At 30.4% G+C, this 26,242-nt stretch overlaps 1 protein-coding gene across 4 annotated transcripts in view; it reads right to left on the reverse strand.

Moving 5' to 3' along the window:
• Nucleotides 1–26,242, reverse strand: part of LOC127701987 (prestin-like) — a 64,588-nt gene that overhangs the window by 14,170 nt on the left and 24,176 nt on the right. For 2 of the 4 annotated variants that reach the window (XM_052205983.1, XM_052205960.1), the window contains exons 2-15: nt 19,732–20,064; nt 18,924–19,034; nt 17,026–17,240; nt 14,552–14,716; nt 12,529–12,690; nt 10,319–10,401; nt 6,247–6,394; nt 4,794–4,907; nt 4,029–4,106; nt 3,407–3,502; nt 2,631–2,737; nt 2,057–2,126; nt 1,276–1,464; nt 240–398 (exon numbers count right to left, since the gene is read on the reverse strand). In XM_052205983.1, coding sequence (XP_052061943.1) covers nt 240–398; nt 1,276–1,464; nt 2,057–2,126; nt 2,631–2,737; nt 3,407–3,502; nt 4,029–4,106; nt 4,794–4,907; nt 6,247–6,394; nt 10,319–10,401; nt 12,529–12,690; nt 14,552–14,716; nt 17,026–17,240; nt 18,924–19,034; nt 19,732–20,053 — 2,019 coding nt within the window. In that variant the 5' untranslated portion in view covers nt 20,054–20,064. The other 2 variants (XM_052205977.1, XM_052205968.1) reach the window with 2 other exon arrangements.

Below are 26,242 nucleotides of genomic sequence, written 5' to 3' on the forward strand. Positions count from 1 at the left end.
GCATAGGGTATTGCATGAAAGAATTATTTCTTAAATATAAACGTCTTCTTGCAACCAATGAAATAATAAACCATAAATTTTTTTTCTATTGTAATTCCAGCGTTGAATTTTCATAGATTCTCAAAGCCTTTATTAACCTTATGTGCCTACTCATTCAGCAATTGATTATCTCAAAGCTAATTTTAATGACAGTGGCTTTGGGATTGTCTTCATTTCTAAGACAACATGTAAAGACTTACATTAGTTAAAGCTTTAACCCCCATAGAATCAATAAAACTCCAAGTGGAACAGTCCAGTATAACAATATCATATGGGACTGCAGGAATATTAACTGTGACATCAGGTAAATCAATTGGTGTCAACTCCATACTACCACCATCCATATTTGACGATGAATTCTAAAAAAAGGATAAAGAATATACATGTGAAGTTAAGCATTGTCAGAATTTTGCACAATTTCATGTAAATTAGATGAATATTCAGTTCAAATCAAGTGACTAAACAAATGCATCCTAAAGGAGGTTAAATAAAGAGAACTAATCCCACGAAGGTCATTTTCCTTGTAAGCAATTTGATTGAATGAGGACATTTACATATGTCTTCGAAATGTAGTTGCTTAGACGTTGATCTAATATAAAACTGATCCAAAGTCATTCATGTGTCAAAATGAAGGCCTAAGTGACCCATGATCACTTTTGCTACTATGCAAAATATGAAAATTGAAAAAAAAAATTCCTAGGAATTGTAGTTACATAATTTTGGACATCAATACAAACATAATTTTTCATAAATACCTTGGGACAGGACAATTATTTTCGCGTTTTTTCTGTTTACATTGTACTATGAAAATACATATACTATAAATAAAGCGTATTTGCTATTTACTATCAATTCCAAGTTTACTATCTACGGCTGTCACTGATATATTATATAGAGAGCAGTGGATGGTAAACTTGGAATTGATAGTAAATAGCAAATACACTTTACTTATAGTATATGTATGTTCATAGTATACAGACAAACGCGAAAATAATTGAAATTAACAGAAAACAAAAAATAAGGGACTTTGGAAAAAGGGGGAGTGCTAAAAAAAATTGGCCTGTCCCCAAGTACCTATGACTTTTGATACCTTTCCTGAAATTCTCCAGTCATAAAATCTTTTACAAAAATTCATCATACAACAGTTTACATACTTTCAACCACGCTCTAAATGCCCGCGATTTCGCGGGTGTGTTCTAGTGTTCTTTATTTATATAAATGCTGTCTTGTACTTACTCTAATATTATATTCTACTTCTTGCTGCTCTCTTTGTTTGTATGCTTTCAATTTAGCTTTTGATATCTCAGTCTTTAAATGTCGAGGATTTATTGTACATTTATACAGTGTATTACGAAAATGTTCTACACTAACAAAAAATATAGCATTTTCAAAACGGAAAATTTTTAATCTTGGAAATTCTTGTGCCTACAAATAGAAATCTTAGTATAAATGAAATCATCTCAGCTAGTGTTAGACATTGAAAATTCTATGTAAATACATGAATAGTTTAAAAATTAACATGTTGCATTTCAATAACCAATATTAAACCTAAAATGCATGATTTATTTTGATTTTGTACATCAGTTTTTTTGCATTGATTCAAAACATGCTTTGAAGAATTACATAAAGAAAATTAAAGATAAATTCTATAACAAGTTTAAATTGGTTATGATAAAAGTTTATGCAGACAGCACTTCTAACATTAAATCAAGCATGTGTAAAATGAAATATTTTGATTATATCCCGTTTAATATGACTTCAGTGGTCAACAGCAACGGCTATCTGCTGTAATGATTTTTTTGGGGTGATATAGCCTTTATAAGTTGATGTGAGGTTAAGCAATAAATAATCAATCTGTAATGACTTTTTTTTCACCTGAATGTGCAAGATGTAATTTTTCTTTGATGTAAAACGTCATAATTTATTCAGATGCTAATAGAATGTTTTATAAATGTTTACAAAATCTGCTCAGGAGCAAGACAAATTACATAAATTTTATTTCTAATCTGCTACTTACTTCTTTATAAACTTTAACATCTCTATAAATATCTGTGTTTGGAATTTGACCTAATACACATGCATATGGTCTGTAAATAAAAGACATAAAATTAATTGGTATGATCATCTGGCATGTCAATGTTCAATGTTCATAAGATTCCTCAATAAGAATTTTAGTTTTCAATCAATCCAGTATTCCATAAAAAATTCATTAGCAAAGGTTTTTAGATATATACATGTATATGCACTGTATTTTTCTTTTCATATTCTCAAATCACCAAACAGAAAACAACATATTGTTTTTTTACTATTATTATGATTTTCTTTTGTTTCTACTATTTAAAATTCACCTTCCATTGAAACATAATAGTTTACATGACTTATCTCCCTTTTCACATGAAACCAACATATAATAAGTAGCCAATTACTAATCAATGAAACAACACTAACAGCTTTGTGATTTTTTTAAATATTATTGAACTTGCATATATTACTTATTAACCAATTCAAAACACAAGACAAATTAAAACTATAATTCTACAATAAGTTAACATTCAATATGAATGATGTAGAGCTCTATACATATAATTTACCTCTGAACTCTATATACTATAGTTAATAACCCTATCACAACTCCTACAAGGAGACCAAGATCTACATCTAACAGCACAGTGGCTAAAAATGTGGATAACCAAATAAACTGCAATAAAAAAAGTCATTTAAAACATTTTGTATTTTAATGTTTGTTGCTTAAAATTGCTCAGAAATTACCTATTACAAATTTATTTTTTTCAAATTTCTCTATACTTTAATATAATGCTAATAATAGACCTTAGTACTGTGATTATTCCAACAGTCTGCATCAATGATACTTTTGTTGTTGGTGCAAAAATGAAGTCCAATAAATTTGATCAAACATTTGGTCATGTATAATAGCCTCACTTTGATAGTTGTCAACCTGAAGAGGTACTTTTTTGCTGTGATTGGACTTTTTGTGCTGAGGTGACATAAAGCAACCACAAATCAACCAATGAAGGGGTACTTCTGTGTATCATGACCCAATATTAAATTCATAGTGCAATGATTTAAATGTAGTGTGGAAATCATAATTGTGAGATGAGTTGTGAGCACATGGAAAACAATCATTTATCAAAGATTTAAACAAAATTCATTCATAAATGTATCTCAAGTGAAACAATTATGTAAAGTGAAACAAACCGAGAATACAATAACTTATGTACAAAGTCCAAGACAACAAACAAAAGATACAGATATCATGAAACAACTTGCATGTACGCATTTGTTCACTTTTGTTTTTTCGTCCCAAGTCAGACTTTAACACAGGCTTAAATCATAATTCAGTACTTACAAAATCTATTTTTGATAGCTTCCATAATCTTTGAAGCTCAAAAAACTGTCTAAACATTCCTTGTAATGCTACAATAATTATAGATGCTAAGATACACTGAAAAACAACAAAAACACAAATGCTTTTATAGAATAATAAGTAGTAATTGCTATTATTCTTCTGAAATTAAAATATGTATGACAAAAACTTGATCAAAATGAAATCCTTTGTTGATTGATTGATTGTTTGTTGGTGTTAAATGCCACTTTCAGCACTATTGGTTATATATTGGTGGCCAGTTTTTTTATTGGCGGAGGAAGCTGGAAAGTCCGAAGAAAACCACCAACCTTCGATAAAAAAACTAGCAATCCTAGTCAATTAAGATTTGTGTTCAAACCCACCTGCCAAGTGTGGGGTTCATTCTCACAACCCCTGTAATGATAGTGATAAATTAGATGAACTATTTAGACCACTACTGGCCTAGTTAAGCAAACAAAATGTCTTTAAAAAGTGTTTTAGTAAAAAACATCGTAATAGGTAAATAAGAACTTGAACTACTTGTTTTAAATTCTTGAAGAACTGACAAAATCATTTGCCCATAGTCTTTAGTCCTTTATATTGTGAAACAGAAAGTATGACTCACCTTTGGTAATGTTTTGAAGTAAGGTCCTAACAACAGCAAGACCATTAAAAGTAAAGCACTAGACACTAATCCTACTACCTGGAAAGAAAACAGTTACAATGTAATAAACTAGATTGAGCACCAGCTATCGAGTCATTCACTTTTTTCTTTCAATTTAACAGTGCATTTAATCACAGAATAATATCTTGAACATACCATTTTAAATTATCATATTTCAATATGCGAAAGAAATTAGCTGTAACAGCACATCTTTCAAAGCACTCAATAACGATTTTAATTCTATATTATGAATTTGAAGTATCTGAAAAAAATATTTTATAATTGTTTCTCGATGGCATTTAACACAATTTTTCCCATATATATGTACAATTTTAAGATGGTAAAATTCGTATCTGAAGGAAACCCGAGATTCTGGTTAAATAAAGGAATTCTTTCCTGTAATTGACTATATCTTATATACCAGTAGATCAATTGTATAAACAATTTTTTTTTCTATGTGTTGATCTGCCCTGAATTGCACACCCACACAAATTAAGATGTAAACATTAAACTAGGATTTAATTGTGAACCTGTATAATTATAAAACCATAGCTCTCTTTGGTCTTACTTGATACAACTGCTAAGGTATATCATATATCATATCCTTATTAATAAATCGGTGATAAAAAGTGTCAAAATCTCATCAATTTTCTCATCAATTTCTAACTGTGAACCCTTATCGTAAATCTAGTTTAAATCCTTAGTAGTAGTAGTCATTATTATTACCTGTGTTTTACCACCAACATTTTCTTGAACAAGACTTCTGGATAATGATGCTGATGAAACAAAGGCAGAGAAGAATGAACTGACTATATTACAAGCTGCATATGCTATTAACTCCTGAAACACAGAAAAGTAAAATTACAACAACAATAAAAGAAATGCATTTGATTTGAAATGTTTGTCAAAAAATATGTTAATAAATCTTGAACATTTTTAAGGGTAATCTGTTTGGAGACATCTATGGACATCATAATACTTTTAATAACTTAATTGACAGACAGATTTTATCATTGAAGATAATAAGATAACAACTCTACACGAAAACACATTATCTTTCTATCTTGTTCAGTCTTCGGTTTTCTTTGTTATGTTTTATAGTTTACTTCCATATATACTTACTTTCACTTTCTCTTTCAATTGCTATTTATAACGTTACTCACCATAGCAACATTGTGACGTTTTAATTTTCTCAATCTGATTTTGTACCTCAGCATGATTTTATGTATTGTTTTCTATCCTAATGACGGTGGCCTAGCCACCGAAACATGTCAACCTCAATAAATTACTGGAGCATTCCTTAAAGTGTTGTTGTTACTTGACCTTCTACATTTTGTTATGTTTTGTATATTATACTGTTGTTAGTTTTTTTATTGTTTTTTTTTTAGCCATGGTGTTGTCAGTTTGTTTTCAACTTAAGTTTGAATGTCCTTTTGTTATCTTTCACCTATCTTTTACTAGGATTAAAATCTATCCAAACTTTCTTTCTAATCATAAAATGCTATTTGTTAGCTGAGAAGCAGCAAATACAAATTACAAATCAAGTCTTAGCCACAGATTGAACTAATTTCTGAATTTGAGCCAGCATGCTACAGGTTTTTTTAAGGGTGTGTTGGGATTTGTGTCATGAACTAATACACCACATCCATTCTTTTCCATTACACCAAGGTCATCAAAGGTCAAATAGAACACTATTCCTAATAACTATTATTATTTGATGACATAGAAAGTAAAACTTCCAGTAAGTATGTGTCTATCACAAAACAAAGTAATTTTTTATAACATCAACATGTTCTTGTCCTGAATATGTAAAACATACTTATGTTAAACATCCATACGTTAATTTTTCTCAACTTTCTCTAGTAATTGTATTGACGATAAAACTTTTTTTAAGGCAGATTAATTCTCAATCTTAAAACATTGATACAACTGTGGATTCATTATTAATGGTCAGGGAACCAGTTTTCGTTCATTTCCTTGGTAAAGGTCAACCACGATTCTAAATGTTCAACGAAGTGCAAAATTTCTATAGGCTTTTATGTAAATTTTGGCAAAATCACAAAATCAAATATCCACAAAAATAAAAAAAATTTCCTCAATCAACGAAAATTAGAACCCACGAAAATAAATGAATCCACAGTATAGATATTCAATACACTGAGAGTCCTATCATTTCTACCTGATTGGAATTAATCTCATAATCATATTTTTTGGCTAATATCTTGCCCATGGAAACAGAAATGGCAAAAACAACAATACTAATGGCAAAGGCATCTGCTATCACATCTGGTATCATACTGAAATTTGGTACTTTAGGTATAGGCATCCTGTAATAAAAATATGTGTTTGTCATTACAAAAATGTTTTCCTACTGATTTTAGTGACAAATATGGATTTTTTTAATTTTTCATTGTTGATATAGAAAAAGAAACTAGGTAAACATACAAATTTTACTCTCTTTTCTAATCTGTTTATTTCATTATCATTCATTATTTTATTAGATATCAATGATCAATTACATTAACTTCCTTCAATGAAATGTTTATCAATGTATAAATTGCTTAGTTGCCAGGGACAACCCTGAGGTGGACCTAATGTTCTTTTTTGGATAAGATATTAAACATGTTATAAATCCAGGCCTTCCTTATGGAACTTAGAATATGATAAATGCATAGAATTTTTACAAATATTGCCCCAAACCTTGGCTTGCCAGGCCCCCCTCCCCCTTTTTAAGAATCCTGGATCCTTACCTGAAAGGGCCCACCCAAATCACCAAAGTTGCCATAATGTTTTAAATGAAGTGGGAATTGGCCCAATCTGACTTCTTTTATATCATTGAGTTGCTAAAGCATGACTCTTAAAATGATCAGAACCTCATTATTCATCTTGAAACTGAAATCAATGGAGGTTAAGAAATTAACAATAGGGTACCTCATATCAATGGTCTGGTATAAGATCTTCTTAAAAAAAAATAAACCTGTTCATTAAACTAAACATTTAAACAAGGTAAGTATGAGACCAAAGCATCTGAAGCATCACTAACAGGGCTGAGACAGACATGATCTTCTCAAAACGGAAGTACAAGGATGCTAATGAAACAGTCCCTCCCATTTAAAAAAATCATTAACATTTCATAAATACTTAAAGACACAAACAAATAAGAATACTTTTAAACATTTAAAATTACTAGATGGAATTATCAGAACAAGTCAATTGTTCATCCTTGTAAAATATTTTAAAAATTGAGTTGTTTCCCTTGTTTTGGTCTCAGAAATAATTCTGAAGTAATTTTGATACAAGTTTAATATAAAACATTTCATATAAATCAAAACTTACATAAAACCTTTGTCTGTTGCATGCAAAATCTAAATTATAAGATTATCTAGTGTTTTAAAGGAAATTTGAAATCTAAAGATCTATATTACACTCACATTTTCAACCAGACATTTTTTTATAGGTAGATCTTGCCAACATTATATAGATCAAATTGTGACGTCATGAATTGTGGAAAAAGGCCTCTCCAAATGGAAGGCAATTAAGATACAAGAACAGAACACCACCACCAACACCCCATTAACATATGAAAATACATAGCGTGTCACCCACTCTACTCAACTGCATGCACGATTTAAAAGTATCTTAAAAAATACATATCTAATGATGATTTGCAATTGAAATTTTATAATTATAAGGTGGTTTTAAATTGTGATGTCTGTTCATTAAATATTTTATTTAACATGCTTCTATGTTCAAAGGTAGTTATTATTGTGTCACCTGAATCACATTCATTTTTTTTTTGGTTTATATCTAAATTATTTTATTATCTAATCTAATTTTAATAGCTAAAATTATCATCTGCTACTGTGTGTTTATTTCACTCTTTCTAGAAAGAAGTTACAGAATTGCCTTGCCAAATTAGGACTCCTTTTTGCTATCAATATAAACATGTAAATGTCATTTGTATTTTTGTACTTCCCATAATCATGACGACGTAATTTTCCTGAGAATATTTTGTTTTCTGAAATTTGATACAAAACTCCTGTATTTTTAGTCAAAAAAGTATGAAGTGGATTGGTTTTTTTTTTATTTCTTTTAAAAAATAACATGGGTGCTAGTTAAAAAGTTTTTGAATGAGTTAACATATCTGCCAACTTTTTAAACATCTCCATAGGGAATTTTAAGCACTAGAGGACCTAATGCATCTCTTACACGTCATAAATGTTTTTGATCTACTGTTAATATTCATAGGTTTTGAATGAGTTAATTTATCTGCCAACTTTTTAAACATCTCCATGGGGAATTTTAAACACTAGAGGACCTTATGCATCTCTTACACATGTCATAAATGTTTTTAATCTACTGTTAATATTCTTAGGTTTTGAATGAGTTAACATGTCTGTCAACTTTTTAATGTCTCTATAAGGAATTTTAAGCACTAGAGGACCTAATGCATCTCTTACATGGCATACATATTTTTAGTCTACTGTTAATATTCTTAGGTTTTGAATGAGCTAACATATCTGACAACTTTTTAATGTCTTCATAGGGAATTTTAAACAATAGAGGACCGAATGCATCTTTAACACATGTCATAAATGTTTCTAATCTACTGTTAATATTCTTAGGTTTTGAATGAGTTAACATGTCTGTCAACTTTTTAATGTCTCTATAAGGAATTTTAAGCACTAGAGGACCTAATGCATCTCTTACATGGCATACATATTTTTAGTCTACTGTTAATATTCTTAGGTTTTGAATGAGCTAACATATCTGCCAACTTTTTAATGTCTTCATAGGGAATTTTAAACACTAGAGGACCGAATGCATCTTTAACACATGTCATAAATGTTTCTAATCTACTGTTAATATTCTAAGGTTTTGAATGAGTTAACATGTCTGTCAACTTTTTAATGTCTCTATAAGGAATTTTAAGCACTAGAGGACCTAATGCATCTCTTACATGGCATACATATTTTTAGTCTACTGTTAATATTCTTAGGTTTTGAATGAGCTAACATATCTGCCAACTTTTTAATGTCTTCATAGGGAATTTTAAACACTAGAGGACCTTATGCATCTCTTACACATGTCATAAATGTTTTTAATCTACTGTTAATATTCTTAGGTTTTGAATGAGTTAACATGTCTGTCAACTTTTTAATGTCTCTATAAGGAATTTTAAGCACTAGAGGACCTAATGCATCTCTTACATGGCATACATATTTTTAGTCTACTGTTAATATTCTTAGGTTTTGAATGAGCTAACATATCTGACAACTTTTTAATGTCTTCATAGGGAATTTTAAACAATAGAGGACCGAATGCATCTTTAACACATGTCATAAATGTTTCTAATCTACTGTTAATATTCTTAGGTTTTGAATGAGTTAACATGTCTGTCAACTTTTTAATGTCTCTATAAGGAATTTTAAGCACTAGAGGACCTAATGCATCTCTTACATGGCATACATATTTTTAGTCTACTGTTAATATTCTTAGGTTTTGAATGAGCTAACATATCTGCCAACCTTTTAATGTCTTCATAGGGAATTTTAAACACTAGAGGACCGAATGCATCTTTAACACATGTCATAAATGTTTCTAATCTACTGTTAATATTCTTAGGTTTTGAATGAGTTAACATGTCTGTCAACTTTTTAATGTCTCTATAAGGAATTTTAAGCACTAGAGGACCTAATGCATCTCTTACATGGCATACATATTTTTAGTCTACTGTTAATATTCTTAGGTTTTGAATGAGCTAACATATCTGCCAACTTTTTAATGTCTTCATAGGGAATTTTAAACACTAGAGGACCGAATGCATCTTTAACACATGTCATAAATGTTTCTAATCTACTGTTAATATTCTTAGGTTTTGAATGAGTTAACATGTCTGTCAACTTTTTAATGTCTCCATATGGAATTTTAAACACTAGAGGACCTAATGCATTTCTTATACGTCATAAATGTTTTTAGTCTACTGTTAATATTCTTCGGTTTTGAATTAGTTAACATATCTGCCAACTTTTTAATGTCTCCATGGGGAATTTAGAGCACAAGAGGACCTTATGCATCTCTTACACATCATAAATGTTTAATCTACTGTTAATACTATTGTATTTTTATCTCCTTTGCATACTTTTTTTTTAGGTATTTAGGTCATATAATTGAGGTCGGCACAACTCATGGGGAAATCCCTCACAAATCTGGAGAGTTGCAAATTGGACTACCACTTTTATTTGACTTACCCAACAGGAATATCTCCGACCTGTGTGACACCAAAATCTCTTTGCAAGTTAGCACCATAGGAAATTAAAGTTCCTAAAACAACCTGTTCAAAAAAAATAATTCATCATGTTCATAATTAATTGAAAAGATGTGTATCTAAAAATCAAGTAAAATCTTTTTTACAGAGACCTTTTATACAATACATTCAAGTTGTGCAAAATTTTATTGAATTATCTCCCTTTCCACGTATTCATTCTGTACACTTGTAACATAGCTATATAATTGTTTGATAGATTGCAATGAAATTCTTTCTTTTTCTTTTTTCCTTTTTTCACATTTTAATAGAAAAGTTGATTTTTATAAATTGCCAAAGGTTGATTAATTTTTATTGTTATTATTTTATTAATTTTGTTTATATTACAAGTAATCTTCAAAGTTAGTAATATTGCTTTGATCTATTTTTCAGGGTAATGAAGAATCTAGCATTTCTTGTTGTTGTTTACCAAGATGCCACTAATGACTTACAATTGTGATGTGAAGTAGAAACTTTTCAATGAGTTTGTTGAAATATGTTGCATTTGAACATTTAAAAAAAAGCATTTTGAAAATAGATTACTGTGAAAGTACTTTTATTCGTGGGTATCAATTTTCGTGGTTTGAGTAAAAGTTACATGTTCGTGGGTTCTTAAATTCGTGGACTTTTTTAGTTTCCTGAAGAAGAAAAAACAAATGAAGAATTTGGAGCAATCAGAATCAAAGATTCTTGAAAATAATCATATATTGTTTTATATTGATTCTGATATATTTTAAAGCTGATTCATCTATGCTTACAAGTTATCTCGATTGAGGGAAATTGCATAGTAAACATTTTAATTGATGCACACATGTAATCAGAACTGATGACACTAATTAACCCAAGATCTAATGATCAACAGGACCATAAACATGTCACTCATCTTAAGGAAAACAGTTACATAACAAAATGCTCCAAATGAACTTTGGATTCAAGAAATTCATTCTTATGAAATAAAAAACCAAGCCCAATATGAAATTATTTTTTTCGTATGAGGATTATGAGGAGATAAAATGCACACTTCATCATCGCATATCATCACCTGAAGTCTGACTTTCATCGATAAAAACTGTTTTTTCATGAGAATTAAAAGGTTGAACGTCATACAGTTTAGGTTTTTTTTAAGGATTAAATAAGTAAAATCCTGTCTTTAAGTTGTATATATAGTTCATAGTGGGTTTTGATCACCTTTGATGTATTCTCTAGAAGATATGCCCATATCCATGTAGTCAAACCTTCATGGGGATATTTCCATGTTTTGATTTGGGCAACTGTTGTTTTATTTCGTTGGACACTTAAATTCGGTAAATGGGCAGAAAGTCACAGGACAAAAAGTCACAGGACATAAAGTCACAAATTTGATAGGACAAAAAGTCACAAATAGTTAGTTGACAATTGTTTGGATATATAAGAGAAAGATCGTGAAATATTTTCTTTTTACTACATAATTATATTATTTTTTTAACTTAGGAAATTGTTCATATGCCTTGATAAATGAAAAATTATTAAATTTTAATCATGCGAAGGATATATTCATACAGCATGAAGCCATTTAAAAGCAAATCCACTTTGACATTTTTTTTTCATAACAATTATTTGATCATTATTGATATTTATTGAATAAATTTTAATTACAAAGTTTCTCTATATATAATAGTTGAAGAAAAATCGAAAATATATATTTTTTTTAAAAGTGTTTTCTTCTTCAAAGAAAAACAATCTCAAAACTAGATTGTTACTTTTTGTCCTGTGACTTTTTGTCCGTGACTTTTTGTCTGTGACTTTTCGTCCTGTGATTTTCTGTCCTACATTCTTAAATTCGTGGATAAAGCCATCCACAAAAAACCCAAAAAATTGGTACCCCACGAATAAAAGTACTTTCACAGTATGTGGCAATATTAACGGTAATATAATGCTTTCCTATTCTCGTTGATGCTTGCATTGGCTTTGAAAAAACAAAATAAAGAAATTTTTTGCACATTGTGCCCAAAAAAACTTTCTCAATTACAGAAATGGTATAATTGCTACAATTTAACATATAAAAATAAGGAGATGTGGTATGATTGCCAATGAGACAACTATCCACCAAAGTTCAAATGAAGTACATGTAAACAATTAGAGGCAACCATGTTTATATTTTTTAACATCTACACTTACTGCTATCAACTCTACAGGTACAGGCATTTTCAGTCTTGGTTTTATTTTTGGATTCTGGTTGATATATGTTTTTATTGTATACAGAAACACCATACATATAACTGATGCTATAAGAGTCACTGCATTTGTATGTGGTATATTTGTGAAAAAGTCTCTGTATGTCTGAAAAACACAATAATACATTATAATCTTTACTTTCATTAGTGGTATCATGTGTATCCATACACCAAATAATAAATTTACATAGCAGAGATCCAGTAGCAATTTCCTGTAGTTTAAAACAAAAAGAGTAAAAACTATATATCAAGTGCATACTTATGTGTATGAACTATTTTGTTTTTAATATGTACTACATGTACTTTCCAGTATGTTCTTTTTTGACCGGGCCCGATTAGGTGGTATTACATCTTACAAAGTTTATCCAAATTATTTCTGCAAAGAATTCTGCTCAAGACGTTGCTAGGGGCCGTCTCAAACTTGCAGTGAGGTGAGAGTTTTTTTTTTGCTTCGTGTTGTAGGCCTCACTGTGACTTTGAGATGAAGAACAGCAATAAAAGTGCTGTTCCTTTGCTTTTAATGTGTTTTTTTTATGTGCATGTACTTATTTTGTGTCATGGATGGATACCCCATATCCTTTGTTTTTCTATTATATGGATACAATTAAGTATAATTCTTGCTAATTATTGATTGGTAAAAAAAATCAAATCTATTTCTGATTTTTTTAATTTCTCATTGTCTGAAATATTGTTATGCTAAAGGAAAATTTCATTGAATAATCTCCCTTTCCATGCATTCAATCTGTAACCAAAAAAAATCAAATCTCCATGACTATTGTTTGATTATTTAACATACAACACCAGAAATGTGTTTTAAAGTTTATAAAAAGAAATTACAAAGTCTTCTGCATTTAACTGCAAACCTCAGCATTTGAAACATATGCAGCTGTATGACAGGTTAATGCTTTAATATCAATGACTATTAATTTTTCTTTTTGTGATTTTACATACAGACTGACTTAAGCCGCATACCTTCTCTTTTTTTCTCATTTTTCACTTTGTGTCAACAGTTGGTGGTTATGTAACTTTTATTTAAGAAAGCAAAACAATCCATTTTAAAATATGTTTATACATGTAAATCTTATTGATTAATCATTTAAATGTATAAGTATTGTACACACATCATTAATAATAACAGGATATAAATCATGATTTGTATTAACGTAAGCATCCTTAGTTATTGTTTTGTATTAATGTAAGCATCCTTAGTCATTTTTCTAAATTTGTATATATCCTTGTATGAAGACTTCACTTACAGTTGTTTATTAAGAAAGATGTTAATCAATGTTTCCTCAAGGACATCTTGGTTAATTACTATATATAGTCTTTTTTTTTTGTAACTACTAGGGCATTTCCCTAAAAAATTCATTAAAAAAATATCGGCCAGCAACATTTTTTGTTATTTCAAGAGATACTCATTAAAATAATTTACACCTTTGTCATTTGTTTATTTATTATGTAGTATCTGTAATTCCTTTCCTGTCAACACTTTAATTGAAAAACTTAGATCAAACATTTCTGTAAATATGTTGCATTTTCTACTATGATAAACATAAAATTTAAAAGACAAAATATCAAAGAAGCAGTACTAAATTACCTGTTAACTTTTTTCTGTACCAATGATGATTTTATCTTAAAACTTCATGATGAGGCAAATTGGATTTAAATTTAAGTCATATACATTTGGTACTTAATTCTTGATTTTATTTAGGAAGTAATGTACATTTTCATTCCTAGTATGCTGATAAGTTTCAGAACTCACATCAACCCAGGATAGAACAAACCATACATCAGTTTAACTGCAGCCTTTCTGTTATTAAAAGTTTCTATTATGTCATCTATAGTAGCAAATCAGTCAATCTTGCAACACTTCAATCTAATTTTTACAACCTTAGATTGAAACATTGAAACAGTCAGAAAAAAAAGAAGATAACTGCAACTTCTTTTTTCTATGCCAACATACTTACATAAACAAGTTTGAGTGCCCCACTGTATCTTGCAGTAGATATACCAAACACATGTGTAATCTGACTAGTAAATACATGACAGGCTGCTCCCGTTGTAAATCCACTGACTAGAGGGTCTGACAGGTAGGTAGTTATAAATCCTAACTGTGCGACACCCATTCCTAGCTGTAAAATGGAAAATAAAAACTTATTTATACAGTATTTTCAATCTTATACCATGTGGAACTTTCAAATGTTTTCAATCAGTGGATGCACATTAGTCCAAATTTTACAATGAAGTCTATTTAGCCTTATTTTAAAGGTCTTGTCTAGCTAATGAATACTGCAGATACTGTGATTGTGCAATATACCTCACAATATTTGCTATTTGTTAAAATGAACCAGATAAAAGAATGGAACTATGCTGTCAATTAGCCATTTCAGAATTTTAAGAATTAGGTAATTACATTGTTTATTCACAAAATGAAAATAATATCACAGCATTGGCTGAATTTTCATTGTTTAGGACGTATTTAGTCAATCACAAAGTTTTGGCGTAAGCTATTGAAAATATTACCTAGAATACATTATATTCTAAAACGGCAAATTAGTTCTAGGTTAATCTGCCATACAGGATAAAATAAACTATTCAAAGATTCAATTCTACTATTGCAATTTGGAACTAAAAAAGCTCATTAATGTCTTCCTGGAGAAAGTTTAAATCAATCTTCAAGGTTTATTCCAAAAACTATTATTTAACAAATTGAATTAACTTGATTACGGTCACAGTGACATTTTCAATATGTGAAAGTTATTGGATACAATTTATTTTTCAATTTTCCTCTACATATTACAGATAAAAGAGAGGAGGAAGAATTACCAGATAGATATTCATACTCATAAATCAAAAACAAACTGCCAATGCCAAATCTAATTTTCTTCATACATATATTTAAGGAAATTTTCAATATGTGTTATTTAAGAAGGTTGCATATTGTCAACAATATTTTTTTTTGGGGGGGGGGAGGGTTGAAAAGGAGGGATGGGGTTATATTAATCTTTTTGTCTCTCTGTTTGCACTTAATGCATGTAAAAATTCTTTTGCTTGTTTAAAATCTTAAAATTATTTTAAATTTTACATTTTGTATAAGCATATATGTAAAATTAGTTGCATGTTTTAAGATTAATTTACTCAACTGTTATAATTTGTCGCAGGATTATGTTTTTTTTCATTTAACTGCATAAGGATTTTTAAACTGGTACTTTTCAACAGTAGAATTATTTAATCAATCTTTATCACCAAATTTTTTCTAAAACTTCTATATTTTTTTCTTTCTATATAGTTACATAATTTCATGACAGTAAGGTGTACTGTTGCAGCAAATCAGAGTTCCTTTGGTAACCTCTTACAGTTTGCCAAGCAACTTGCAAAACATGATAAGTGAACCTTTTGCAAATGAGAGGAGTGAGTTTTGAGTCCCTATCAAAGGGATAAAATAATCTTTGTCATTTTTTTTTCTATGTCTTTTTAAAGTTAAAGATGTTATATTTGTTGGACAATAATGGTATTTATACCACACATCGAAGTTATACCATACAAAACCAAGAATTATTTTTCTAAAATATAATCTAAATATATTGCATATTTCAAGAAAAATGATAAAATTAATGTTTTATCCTCATATACTGGTTGGTATGAATAAACATGTACAATTCAGGACTAACAAAACCTTGCTATAATTTAAAAGTCTAGTGTACGTAATAAAGAGATAGAGTTGGTTCACTTGGTTATTTGACAGGAACAACTGACACATTTTGGAATCTATAAGAATGAATTACAGGAGTAGTCAAGTTGAGCTTCAGATTCTTGAAAAAATTTTACAATATATTTAACAGACAATAAAAAGACGACGAAAGACAAATGCAATACCTTAAAAATTACTGGAGCCTAAAATTAAATCAGGTGAGATAATAAGAGATTTACTACATAATATGCAACATCTGGTCGGGAGAAACTGTTTCCAACAAAAATAGAACCTCGAACTGATTTTTACAATTTGTTGTGTTGTAGTTACACAACTAACCAGATCATGGTGGGGATGGAGAGCTCTTAAACATGTATAACCCTGCTACATTTTTTATCTGCCTGTCCCAACACAGGAGCTTCTAATCCAGTGGTTGTGGTTGGATGTTGTCAGTCATAATATATTTTTGAAATATAAACCTTAATCAGGCCATTGGTTTTCTCTTTTAACTTATTTAACATCCAAAGAACTTTTATATCTCACAATACAGTTTTCATTTTGCTCATTGTTGAAGGCCCAAGGGTCACCTGCCTTTGTTCTAATCTTTACTTTGGTTTTTTTTGGGCTTATTGTCTAATTGGCAATCATACCACGTCTCCCTACTACTAAATAATTTTGGACAACAGACAGAGCAGTCTCTCATGATCCACTGAAATATTATATAAAAATAGGGATCATCAATTAACAAACCTGTATGAGTCCAACCATCAATGTAACTGCCATAGCAACCTGTAACTTGATTTCATCTTGGCAGGCTCCAGTACTGCCAATTTGGGTTACATTAGTCCCATTTATATCTGCTATTGAAACAACAGTATCATTACAGCCTTCAAAAACACCACCAAACTTGGCCACTCCCTTGTCGACTGCTGAACCAACCATTAGGCATGCCACAGCAAAAGTTCCTGTAAAAATATTTGATATTGAAAGCAGCGCAAATTCAATGTTTTTTAGGACTGAAATACCAGATTTTCTTACAACTGGTCAGTTAAACTTGAATTATATCTAGAAATTTCAAACACCTGATAGGTTTTGAAGAAAAAAACATTGCTCTGGTGAAACAGTTTGATCAGGTGGCTTTTAAGATTTACCCGAGTTCTATGAGACTTCTTGTGGATATTTGTTATTAAATTTATTGTATCAATTTAAAATACAGATCCTGTGACAGTGCTTCATTGTTTAAAAGGATCTTACAAGGCTCTATTTTACTTTCTGTCATAAGGACCTTTTTGTAAGTAAAGTGTGGACATAGAATCAGAATTTTAATCTACCGGTACTGTAAATTCTGAAATTATTGCGAGGTTTTTATTAATGCGAATAATGCAACTGGTTGAGTATCGCAATAATAAGAACTCACATTTTGGTATCTGATACATATATATGTATGCAGATTTTCCTGAAATCGCAATAATTAAACTCGCAGTTGTGTACATTCTTCAGCAATCGCAATAATAAATGCACGCAATATATAATATCTGAATTTACAGTAATTGTTATAATATCAAAATAAAATTTACTACTTGCAAAAAAAATAAGTTAACACCTGTTTTGTTTCAGTTGTAGATATAGATATGGCCTACATCATGAGTGCCATTAAGTCCTCAGTACTTTATATATAGTTGACCTATCACTTAATGTTAATGAGAAACTAACTTTTCACAGAGTTGATTAATGCACCGTGAATGTGAGATCAAGGTAAGATGGTCTACGTCAGATGGATATAAACCCATTACAATAAATCTAGAGAGAGTTAAATACAGTTGACCTGTTTCTCATAGTTCATGAGAATATCACCTGTGCAAGAAAATTTAGTGTTAATTTTGTACAAATATGAAAATGAGATCAAGGTCAAATGACCACTAGACCTCTACATAAAAAATATGGATTGTTTAGCTCTTCTATAGTATGAAGTATTATGCTTTAAACAAACAATTTATCCTGCAACCCCTGTCTGATTAGCATATGACTTAAAATCATGTCTTATTAGGTTAAATACTGAGATTTATAAAAACAAACTTCCAGATTCCCAGAAAAAAACTCATTCCAGGTTTTTTCTTATGCTGTGCATTCATTTGTTTTTGTGGGTACCAATTTTTTCGTGGATTGAGGAAAGGTTGTGTTGTATTCATGTGAATACTTGATTTCGTGATTTTGTCAAAGTTTGCATACAATCCTGTAGGAATTTTGTACTTAGTTTAACATTTAAATTTGTGGTTCAAATTTACCCACAAAATCAACAAAAAATGGTACTCCACGAATAAAAATAAACCCACAATATGTAGCAGTCTCTTTTGATGCCTTTCTTCAATTCTCTGTAGTTCCAAATTTATGAAGTAGTTGTTTATTGTCATATCTTAATGTTTTTGTAATTTTGAGATTTCAATGTTGATGGCGGATCATTGATAGCACAATTTTATAGTATGTCTAATTTATACACTTCAGACCATTTAGAGTTGACATATTATATAGACACCTGCCTATAGACTGTATGATGAACTCTAGCTATCTTTTGGTTATTTGTATTATTGGGTTGCTGTCACTGACATATTCCCCACATCTCCTTTTATTCATTTGAAATAATATCTTACCCATAGACACATGTCTTGATGTTCCAAGGAAGAAGTATACAATGACTGGGAAAAATGAAACGTAAAGTCCATATACTGGGTCTAAGCCTGTCAACATACCATAAGCCATGCCTACAAAATACAAGTTAAACAGACGATTAAGTATTAAACATTGGCGATATTAACAATATACAAATATTTCATTTTCAATATTCATGTCTTATTATGATAAGTTCTTATTTCTAGTGACTTGAGTAAGGATCATTTCTGATGGAAACTGGCTTGTAACCAGTATAAAGTTAAAAGCAGGAGCAGATTCAGGATTTGATGTTTAAGGAGGGGGGGTCTTTATACTATGGAATTAAAGGACCTTATTTTGACACAAAATTGGATTAAATATTATCTTTATTTTATAATTGTTTTTTATTTAGGTTAGGTGCAAGCCAGGCGCGTTCCCGCCTGAATCAACACCTGGACTTCAGCTGGGATTATACTGTTAATTTTTGAATTTTCATGTTAAAAATCAGGTGCTGTATTTCTGTCTAGTACAGAGCTAGTTAATATTTATATTTTTAAAAATGTTCTTGTCCAAAACATGCGTGTAAAATTTGTAACTGGATATTAAAATTTCATACCATGTACTGAGCTGGAAAATGTCCAACAATCTTCTTTATGGTATTTTTGTCATTGGGTTGATGTCTCATTGACATAAACACCACATCTACTTTTATTAACATTTCTGTTCAAAATTTCCCAACATCTATGACAAAATTACATTTTCAAGGCTACTTTATTTTTCAACCCTCACCAAATTTGTATAAGGCCTTACCTTGAGGTATGTGCATGATTCCTACAGTAAGTCCAGATATGATATCACTTGGTAGATCTGATCTCACATTGTATCCCTTTAGAATAGACAAGAATGGAAAAATTCCAAAAAGAAAATTCTTGCAGCAAGTCTTTGAGCATGTACATTTTGAGCATGCTTTCCGACATGAAGATTTCAATGAACTTTGTGGTCTAACTCCAGCTTCAAATCCCTCATCAAGTTTCTGCTGGTTGAAGATTGGTCTGTCGATAACCATTTTAGCGTGGCCATTTTCTGTTATGTCCAGCAGCGACTCACCTAGCTCTGAGTCTTCTTTCTTCATCCTCTGTTTCCCTGCAAAAGAAATGGAGGAATTAAGAGAACGTAATATCTTCTGTCAAAATTCCCAAAAGGATATAGTAAGCAATTTTAACTTTGTAAAAACTAAATGTCAATCAGTATTTTGTTGTAATTAAGTAAATAACAAAACACCCTTTGACTAAAAAAAATTGGAAAAAAAACAATGTTTCACTGGAGAATTCTGAAAACCAGAGTACTTTAAAAACACTTAACATAAATCTGTTTTAGGCTATACATGGTGGTGATAAACAGTTTATCACTAAAATATTTTTAAATCTTGATAAAATATTTTATCACTAAAAAATTGCAAAAATTATCATAAAATCTACCAAATATTCAATACACTATCAGCAACCTGGTATATGCGAAGTGACATGAAAATGGACATGCAAAATTCTTGAAAAATATTTCCTACGGGTCATTTGCCATGGACACTTCACACCAATTTCATCATATAATTGGACAGGTGCAACAAATTACACCTTTCACTTTCCCCTGAGAGGACAAGATAAAAATTCATTATTTCATTCAATAAATCAGGTGTAAAGTACATAAATTACTTAAATGGATGTCATATCTTGTAAATATATAGATAAATATAACAAGGTCAACATAACTGACCTATTGTGTGTATCTTACAATTTATTGTATAACATCTTTGTGTAACTATAATATGTACAACATATATATATATATAATTAAATTTATCTCTGATCTGTCTGTGATTTTCTAATGACATTCATGGTGACAATTGTTCTAGATAGTAACACTCAGTACCAGGGGAAACCATTTTCCAATTTATTGACCATTAAGGGTGATTAAATACATCGATTATCATTTGCCTTCAATGAAGAAACTGAAAAAATCCCAAGTTAGTCTATTTTTTTCAGTTCATAAATTCATCAACACCTAAGAAATATACCCAAATAGCCAAATTTTGCTGAATTTCACCTCTGCTGCAAAATCATTTTTCTTGCAAGTGGTGAATTAATTATACTTAAAAAAAATCTATTTTTACTGACCCTTTATATCAGTTGTTGATATTAGAATTGTTCAGGCGAAAAAGCTTGGTAATGTCCTTTAGGTTTACCTGACTTTCCTGTCTGAATAATTTTAATTTTGACAACTAAGCTATATCTTGTGATTGACAAATTACAAAAAAAAAATGTCCATCCCATCAATAGTTTATTTGTACTAATTTTTGTATACTTTTCCTAAATTCTGTAATAAACTGACAAACTAAAGATCTTGAAGTAAAACAAGTTGTCATCTCAAATCTGGTAAAAAAAAACTCTCCATTCTTTTCATAAACTTACAAAATCAAATTTCGACAATTTACTAGAGTTGCTAGATAATTAGAAGAATGAAGTACAAAATAGGACAGTTCAATTTGCATAAACAAGACTAAGGATGAAATATTTGTGTTGATCATACATCATCATCATCACTAATCACACTATATGGCAAAACAAAGTGCATTACTGGTGGACATTTATCTAAAGCAGACCATGTCTTAAAGTCTACCCTATGCAGAACAGGTATCTTTTTATGTTGTATAATGTTACACTACTGTCTCAGGTTAGGGTGAAGATTTTTATGCACCTGTCCTTAGTCAGGAGCCTGTTGTTCAGTGGTTGTCGTTTGTTGGTGTGGTTCATAGGTGTTTCTTGTTTCTCGTTTTTTATATAGATTATACTTGGTTTTCCTGTTTGAATTGTTTTACATGTCATTTTGGAGCCCTTTATAGCTTGCTGTGTTGAAAGCCATACTTTGACCTATAATTATTAACTTTTTAAACATTGTGACTTGGATGGAGAGTTGTCTCATTGGCACACATACCACATCTTCTTATTTATATCAAAGTCTACCCTATGGGGAGCACAGCCACCTACATCAAGTCTTAAAGTCTACCTGATGCAGAGCACAGCCACCTACATCAAGTCTTAAAGTCTACCTGATGCACAGCACAGCCACCTACATCAAGTCTTAAAGTCTACCCTACGCAGAGCACAGCCACCTGCATCGACATGATCAAGTCTTAAAGTCTACCTGAAACAGAGCACAGCCACCAAGATCATGTCTTAAAGACTACCGGAAGCAGATCACATACTACCTAGATCATGTTTCAAAGTCTAACCTAACGCAGATCACAGCCACCTTATAATATTATCATCTCTTAAAGCCTTTTAATGATTTACTGAATGGTCAGGGTTCTATAGATTTAAATATCTTGTAAAAACAGTTTTAAAGTCCCTAACTGAAGGTCACTTGGTTTACCCTTAGTACTTATGTACAAATATGAATAACTAATAAAATATGCAAATCAATTTTATGATAACAATACTGAGTGATTATCTATTAGTATCTTGATTTAAAATTTGAAGGGGTTTTAGAATTCCTTCACCTATCTACTCAGTTACTCAAAAAATGCAACCATTGGAATGATTGGATAAATAAATTTTCAAAATATGAATTCAAGAATGCATGAATTAAAATAGGATGAAAAAAAACCATGAAAATTGCCGTCCTCAAACAAATGTACTTTGTTATTACTGCAAATTAAAAATCTTTGCAAAACTTTTACAACATAGTGAAGAAATTTTGTTTTTGGATTGATTGCATAAGGTAAGAAGGTTCCAACCTGCAATCAGAAATTATCAATGTCAATTCATGACCTTGATAAGACACATTCCTTTAAGGTAAGATAACTATTGAAAGTAGATTGTTCCACAAAAAAAATGCAAAATTACTTTATTCAAAAACAAATTTTATACAATTTATTTTAAAAAAAATGCCATGTTTACAAAGCCTTTTGAAAATAATTTATCATCCTACCTTGTGGAATAGACATGTCAATGCCATACGGTCACGAAAAGATAAGAGAGGTGTAAGTCCCAAAATATGATAATTTTCAAAAAAAAAAGAGTTCATCAATATGCATAATACCAAATGTTCAAAAGTGCTTATAATACATATTCAACTAATTTTTATCAAAATTACACTACAAAAAAGTCTCCTACCTTGAAAAATTGACATGTTGAATTTCCGTGAATATTTGTATAAGAAGATGTGTCCAGTAGGACAATCATATATATACTATAGCTAGTTATCATTTATCAGTAGACCACATACCAAATATGTTTAATAATCCAGCTGATCCTTGGCCTTGGACTAACAAAATATATTTCCACTTCTTAATGTCAATTCAGTGGATGGCCTATATTCATCAAAGTAACTGTGTCCAAATTTACAATTCCTTTCAAGTATTTTGCAAATAAGACAGATTTTACACGCTTTGATCTAAAGATGAGTGCATCTTGATATATATAAATTACAAAGCTTTTGAGGGAAATTGTTGTTTTGAGTAAATATTGTCCTTTCAAAAATGACACAGGTCTAGGTCGAAATTTACGAAATTAAAAAAAAATCTGTAATTAAATGCAATTGTTTACAATAACAAACTTGCACTTTGTTTATGAACAAATAATATGCACAAACCCAGTTTGGTTTAGGAAGATGGGGATCAAAAACTCTTTATATTTTATTTGTAATTTAATAAGAAAACATAATATCTTTTATCACATTATAAAACAGTATTGTTACGTAATTGTATGTTGAAATCACCTGAATAATAAACAAACATGTGATTTCATTTGATGGAAAATTAAAGTAAACTTAGTATTAATCATTTTAATGTGCTTTGTAATGGTTTGAATAGAGGGGTAGCTATAGGTGGGGTTTAAACATCAATATAACAGCAACTCAAATAATACAAGATAAACTGTTAACACAGAGATATGTCTCGCCTATTTGTTATTTTGATAAAGCAAATGTTGAAATTAAAATAGCAATACTTTAAAACATGAAATTTATGCACATATTCAAAGTCAATGAACCGTGACTGAAGGTACAGGGCTAAACAATCTCCATGGAAATGAGATGTGCCAATGCTAATACAACTGCAAACCAAATACCATTGACTTTTCATAAGTCGTTCCCTTTAAACAAACCTAAACACAAACATTAACTTGTAAACTATGTAAAAGTTTCAAAGTCAATGAACCATAATTAGGGGGTGGGGTTATATAATCTCCATGGAACTGAATCTTGCAAATATTAATACATTTGCATACCGAATATCATTGACTTAACATTAGTGGTTCATCTTAAACTGACCTTAAATCACAAACTAATACATGTAAACTAAGCAAAAGTTTCAAAGTCAATAGACCATGAATGAGGGGTGGGGCCAAATATTCTCCATGGAAATGAGATATGCCAATGCTTATACAACTGCATACCAAATATCATTGACCTACCACTAGTGGTTCCCCATAAACTGACCTAATCACAAACTTAATACATGTAAACTAAGCAAAGTTTCAAAGTCAATAGACCTTGACTGACGGGGGCAGGGCCAAATAATCTCCATGGTAATGAGATGTGCCAATGCTAATTCAACTGCAGACCAAATATCACTGACCTACCACTAGTGGTTCACCATGAATTAGACCTAATCACAAACTAATACATTGTTGACGCCACTGCCGCTGCCGCCACCGCCACCGCCAGAAACAGCTTACCTATGTCTCGCTTTTTGACTCCGTCAAGGCGAGACAAAAACCTAGAAAAGAGAGGTTTCTTACTATTTTTTCAGCCTTTTATTCCACAAGCATTATTATTCAATATGTTTGTCCTCCCATATGAAATTTTTGGCAAGATTCCTACTGGGCCATTAGCAGGAATCCATCAAGAATGAACATAAAATCTACTATCAAGACATACTAAGAAAACATTCAGTTTTTCTGGCAGGATTTCTCATTTTCAACAGAATATCTGGCATGGGTGAACAGAATATTTTTTTCCTATCAAAAAATCTTTCTATCAAGATTTTTTCTCATTTACGTAGGATTATTTACCTTGGCTGATATTGACTTGTATTCAATTATGTTTAACTGGATTCCTGTTGGCTAATAACATTTATTTTGCTGTGTTATAAGCAACCAGGTTCCTGTAACAAATTCAAAAGTTGGAGGGCAAAATATTCAGATTGTGGATAGACACAATGCTGCAAAGATTAAATAATCAATACCAGGGAAACATTAAAATGTAAGAATAGATGACTTATGACACCAATAAGGTTTAACGCAACATTTTCTTTAGAAAATGCCTGTACCAAATGACAGTTGTTTTCCATTCATTCCATTGGTTGATAAAGTCTAATGTTTGATTTGTCAATTTTTATGGACTTCCCCATTTTGAATTTACATTGGAGTTCAATATTTTTGTTATACTTTTTCATAAAGTTACATGTATTCTATTTTAAGGTTACATTTTGTACCATGTTGAATAGGAAATATATTTTTTCTAATTTGCATGAAAGTCATATTAGTTCAACTTAATTGCATAGTTTTACTCATATTTTTGCTTGTAAAATAAGTTCATCTCAGCTACCTTTTATAGCATATTAATACTAACAAAACTGTTTTTGAAAGTGAATGAAAATTTGCAACAGTTAAAAAATTTGCAACCTTTTTCCATCATAATCAAAACCAAAAACATATTACATACAGTATAGCAGATATATAAAACAACTTTGCAGCAGTCACCTCAGAAATTTGCTCAGAGTCAAATTTGGCAACATTTAGTTAAGTTTTAACATGTATTAATCATTACATCTGTATCTGTTTCAAAAGTTAAAACTTTATTCACTTAATATGTAGTTTGCTAGATAATATTTTTGAACAAGAATAATTTTGTTTTATAAACAAGAGTGCACACGCTGAAATGTCTCGCCTTCTTTACTAATCATTGTTATTATGTTGATAGTCCTAAATATAAAGCTTTCTTACAACTGTCACATAAACTTAACATTAACCAAGAAAACTAAACATTGACCAATGAACCATGGAAATGAGGTCAATGTCAGATGAACCATGCCAGGCAGGCATGTACAGCTAACAATTCTTCCATACAACAAATATAGTTGACCTATTGCTTATAGTTGAAGAAAAACAGACGAAAACACAAAAACTTAACACTGAGCAATGAACTGTAAAAATGAGGTCAAGGTCAAATAAAAACTGCGCGACTGACATAAAGACCATAAAATATTTCCATACACCAAATATAGTTGACCTATTGCATATAGTATTAGAAAAAAAGACCAAAA

This window comes from Mytilus californianus, unplaced genomic scaffold (genome assembly GCF_021869535.1).
Source record: "Mytilus californianus isolate M0D057914Y unplaced genomic scaffold, xbMytCali1.0.p SCAF_1, whole genome shotgun sequence".
NCBI lineage: Eukaryota > Metazoa > Mollusca > Bivalvia > Mytilida > Mytilidae > Mytilus > Mytilus californianus.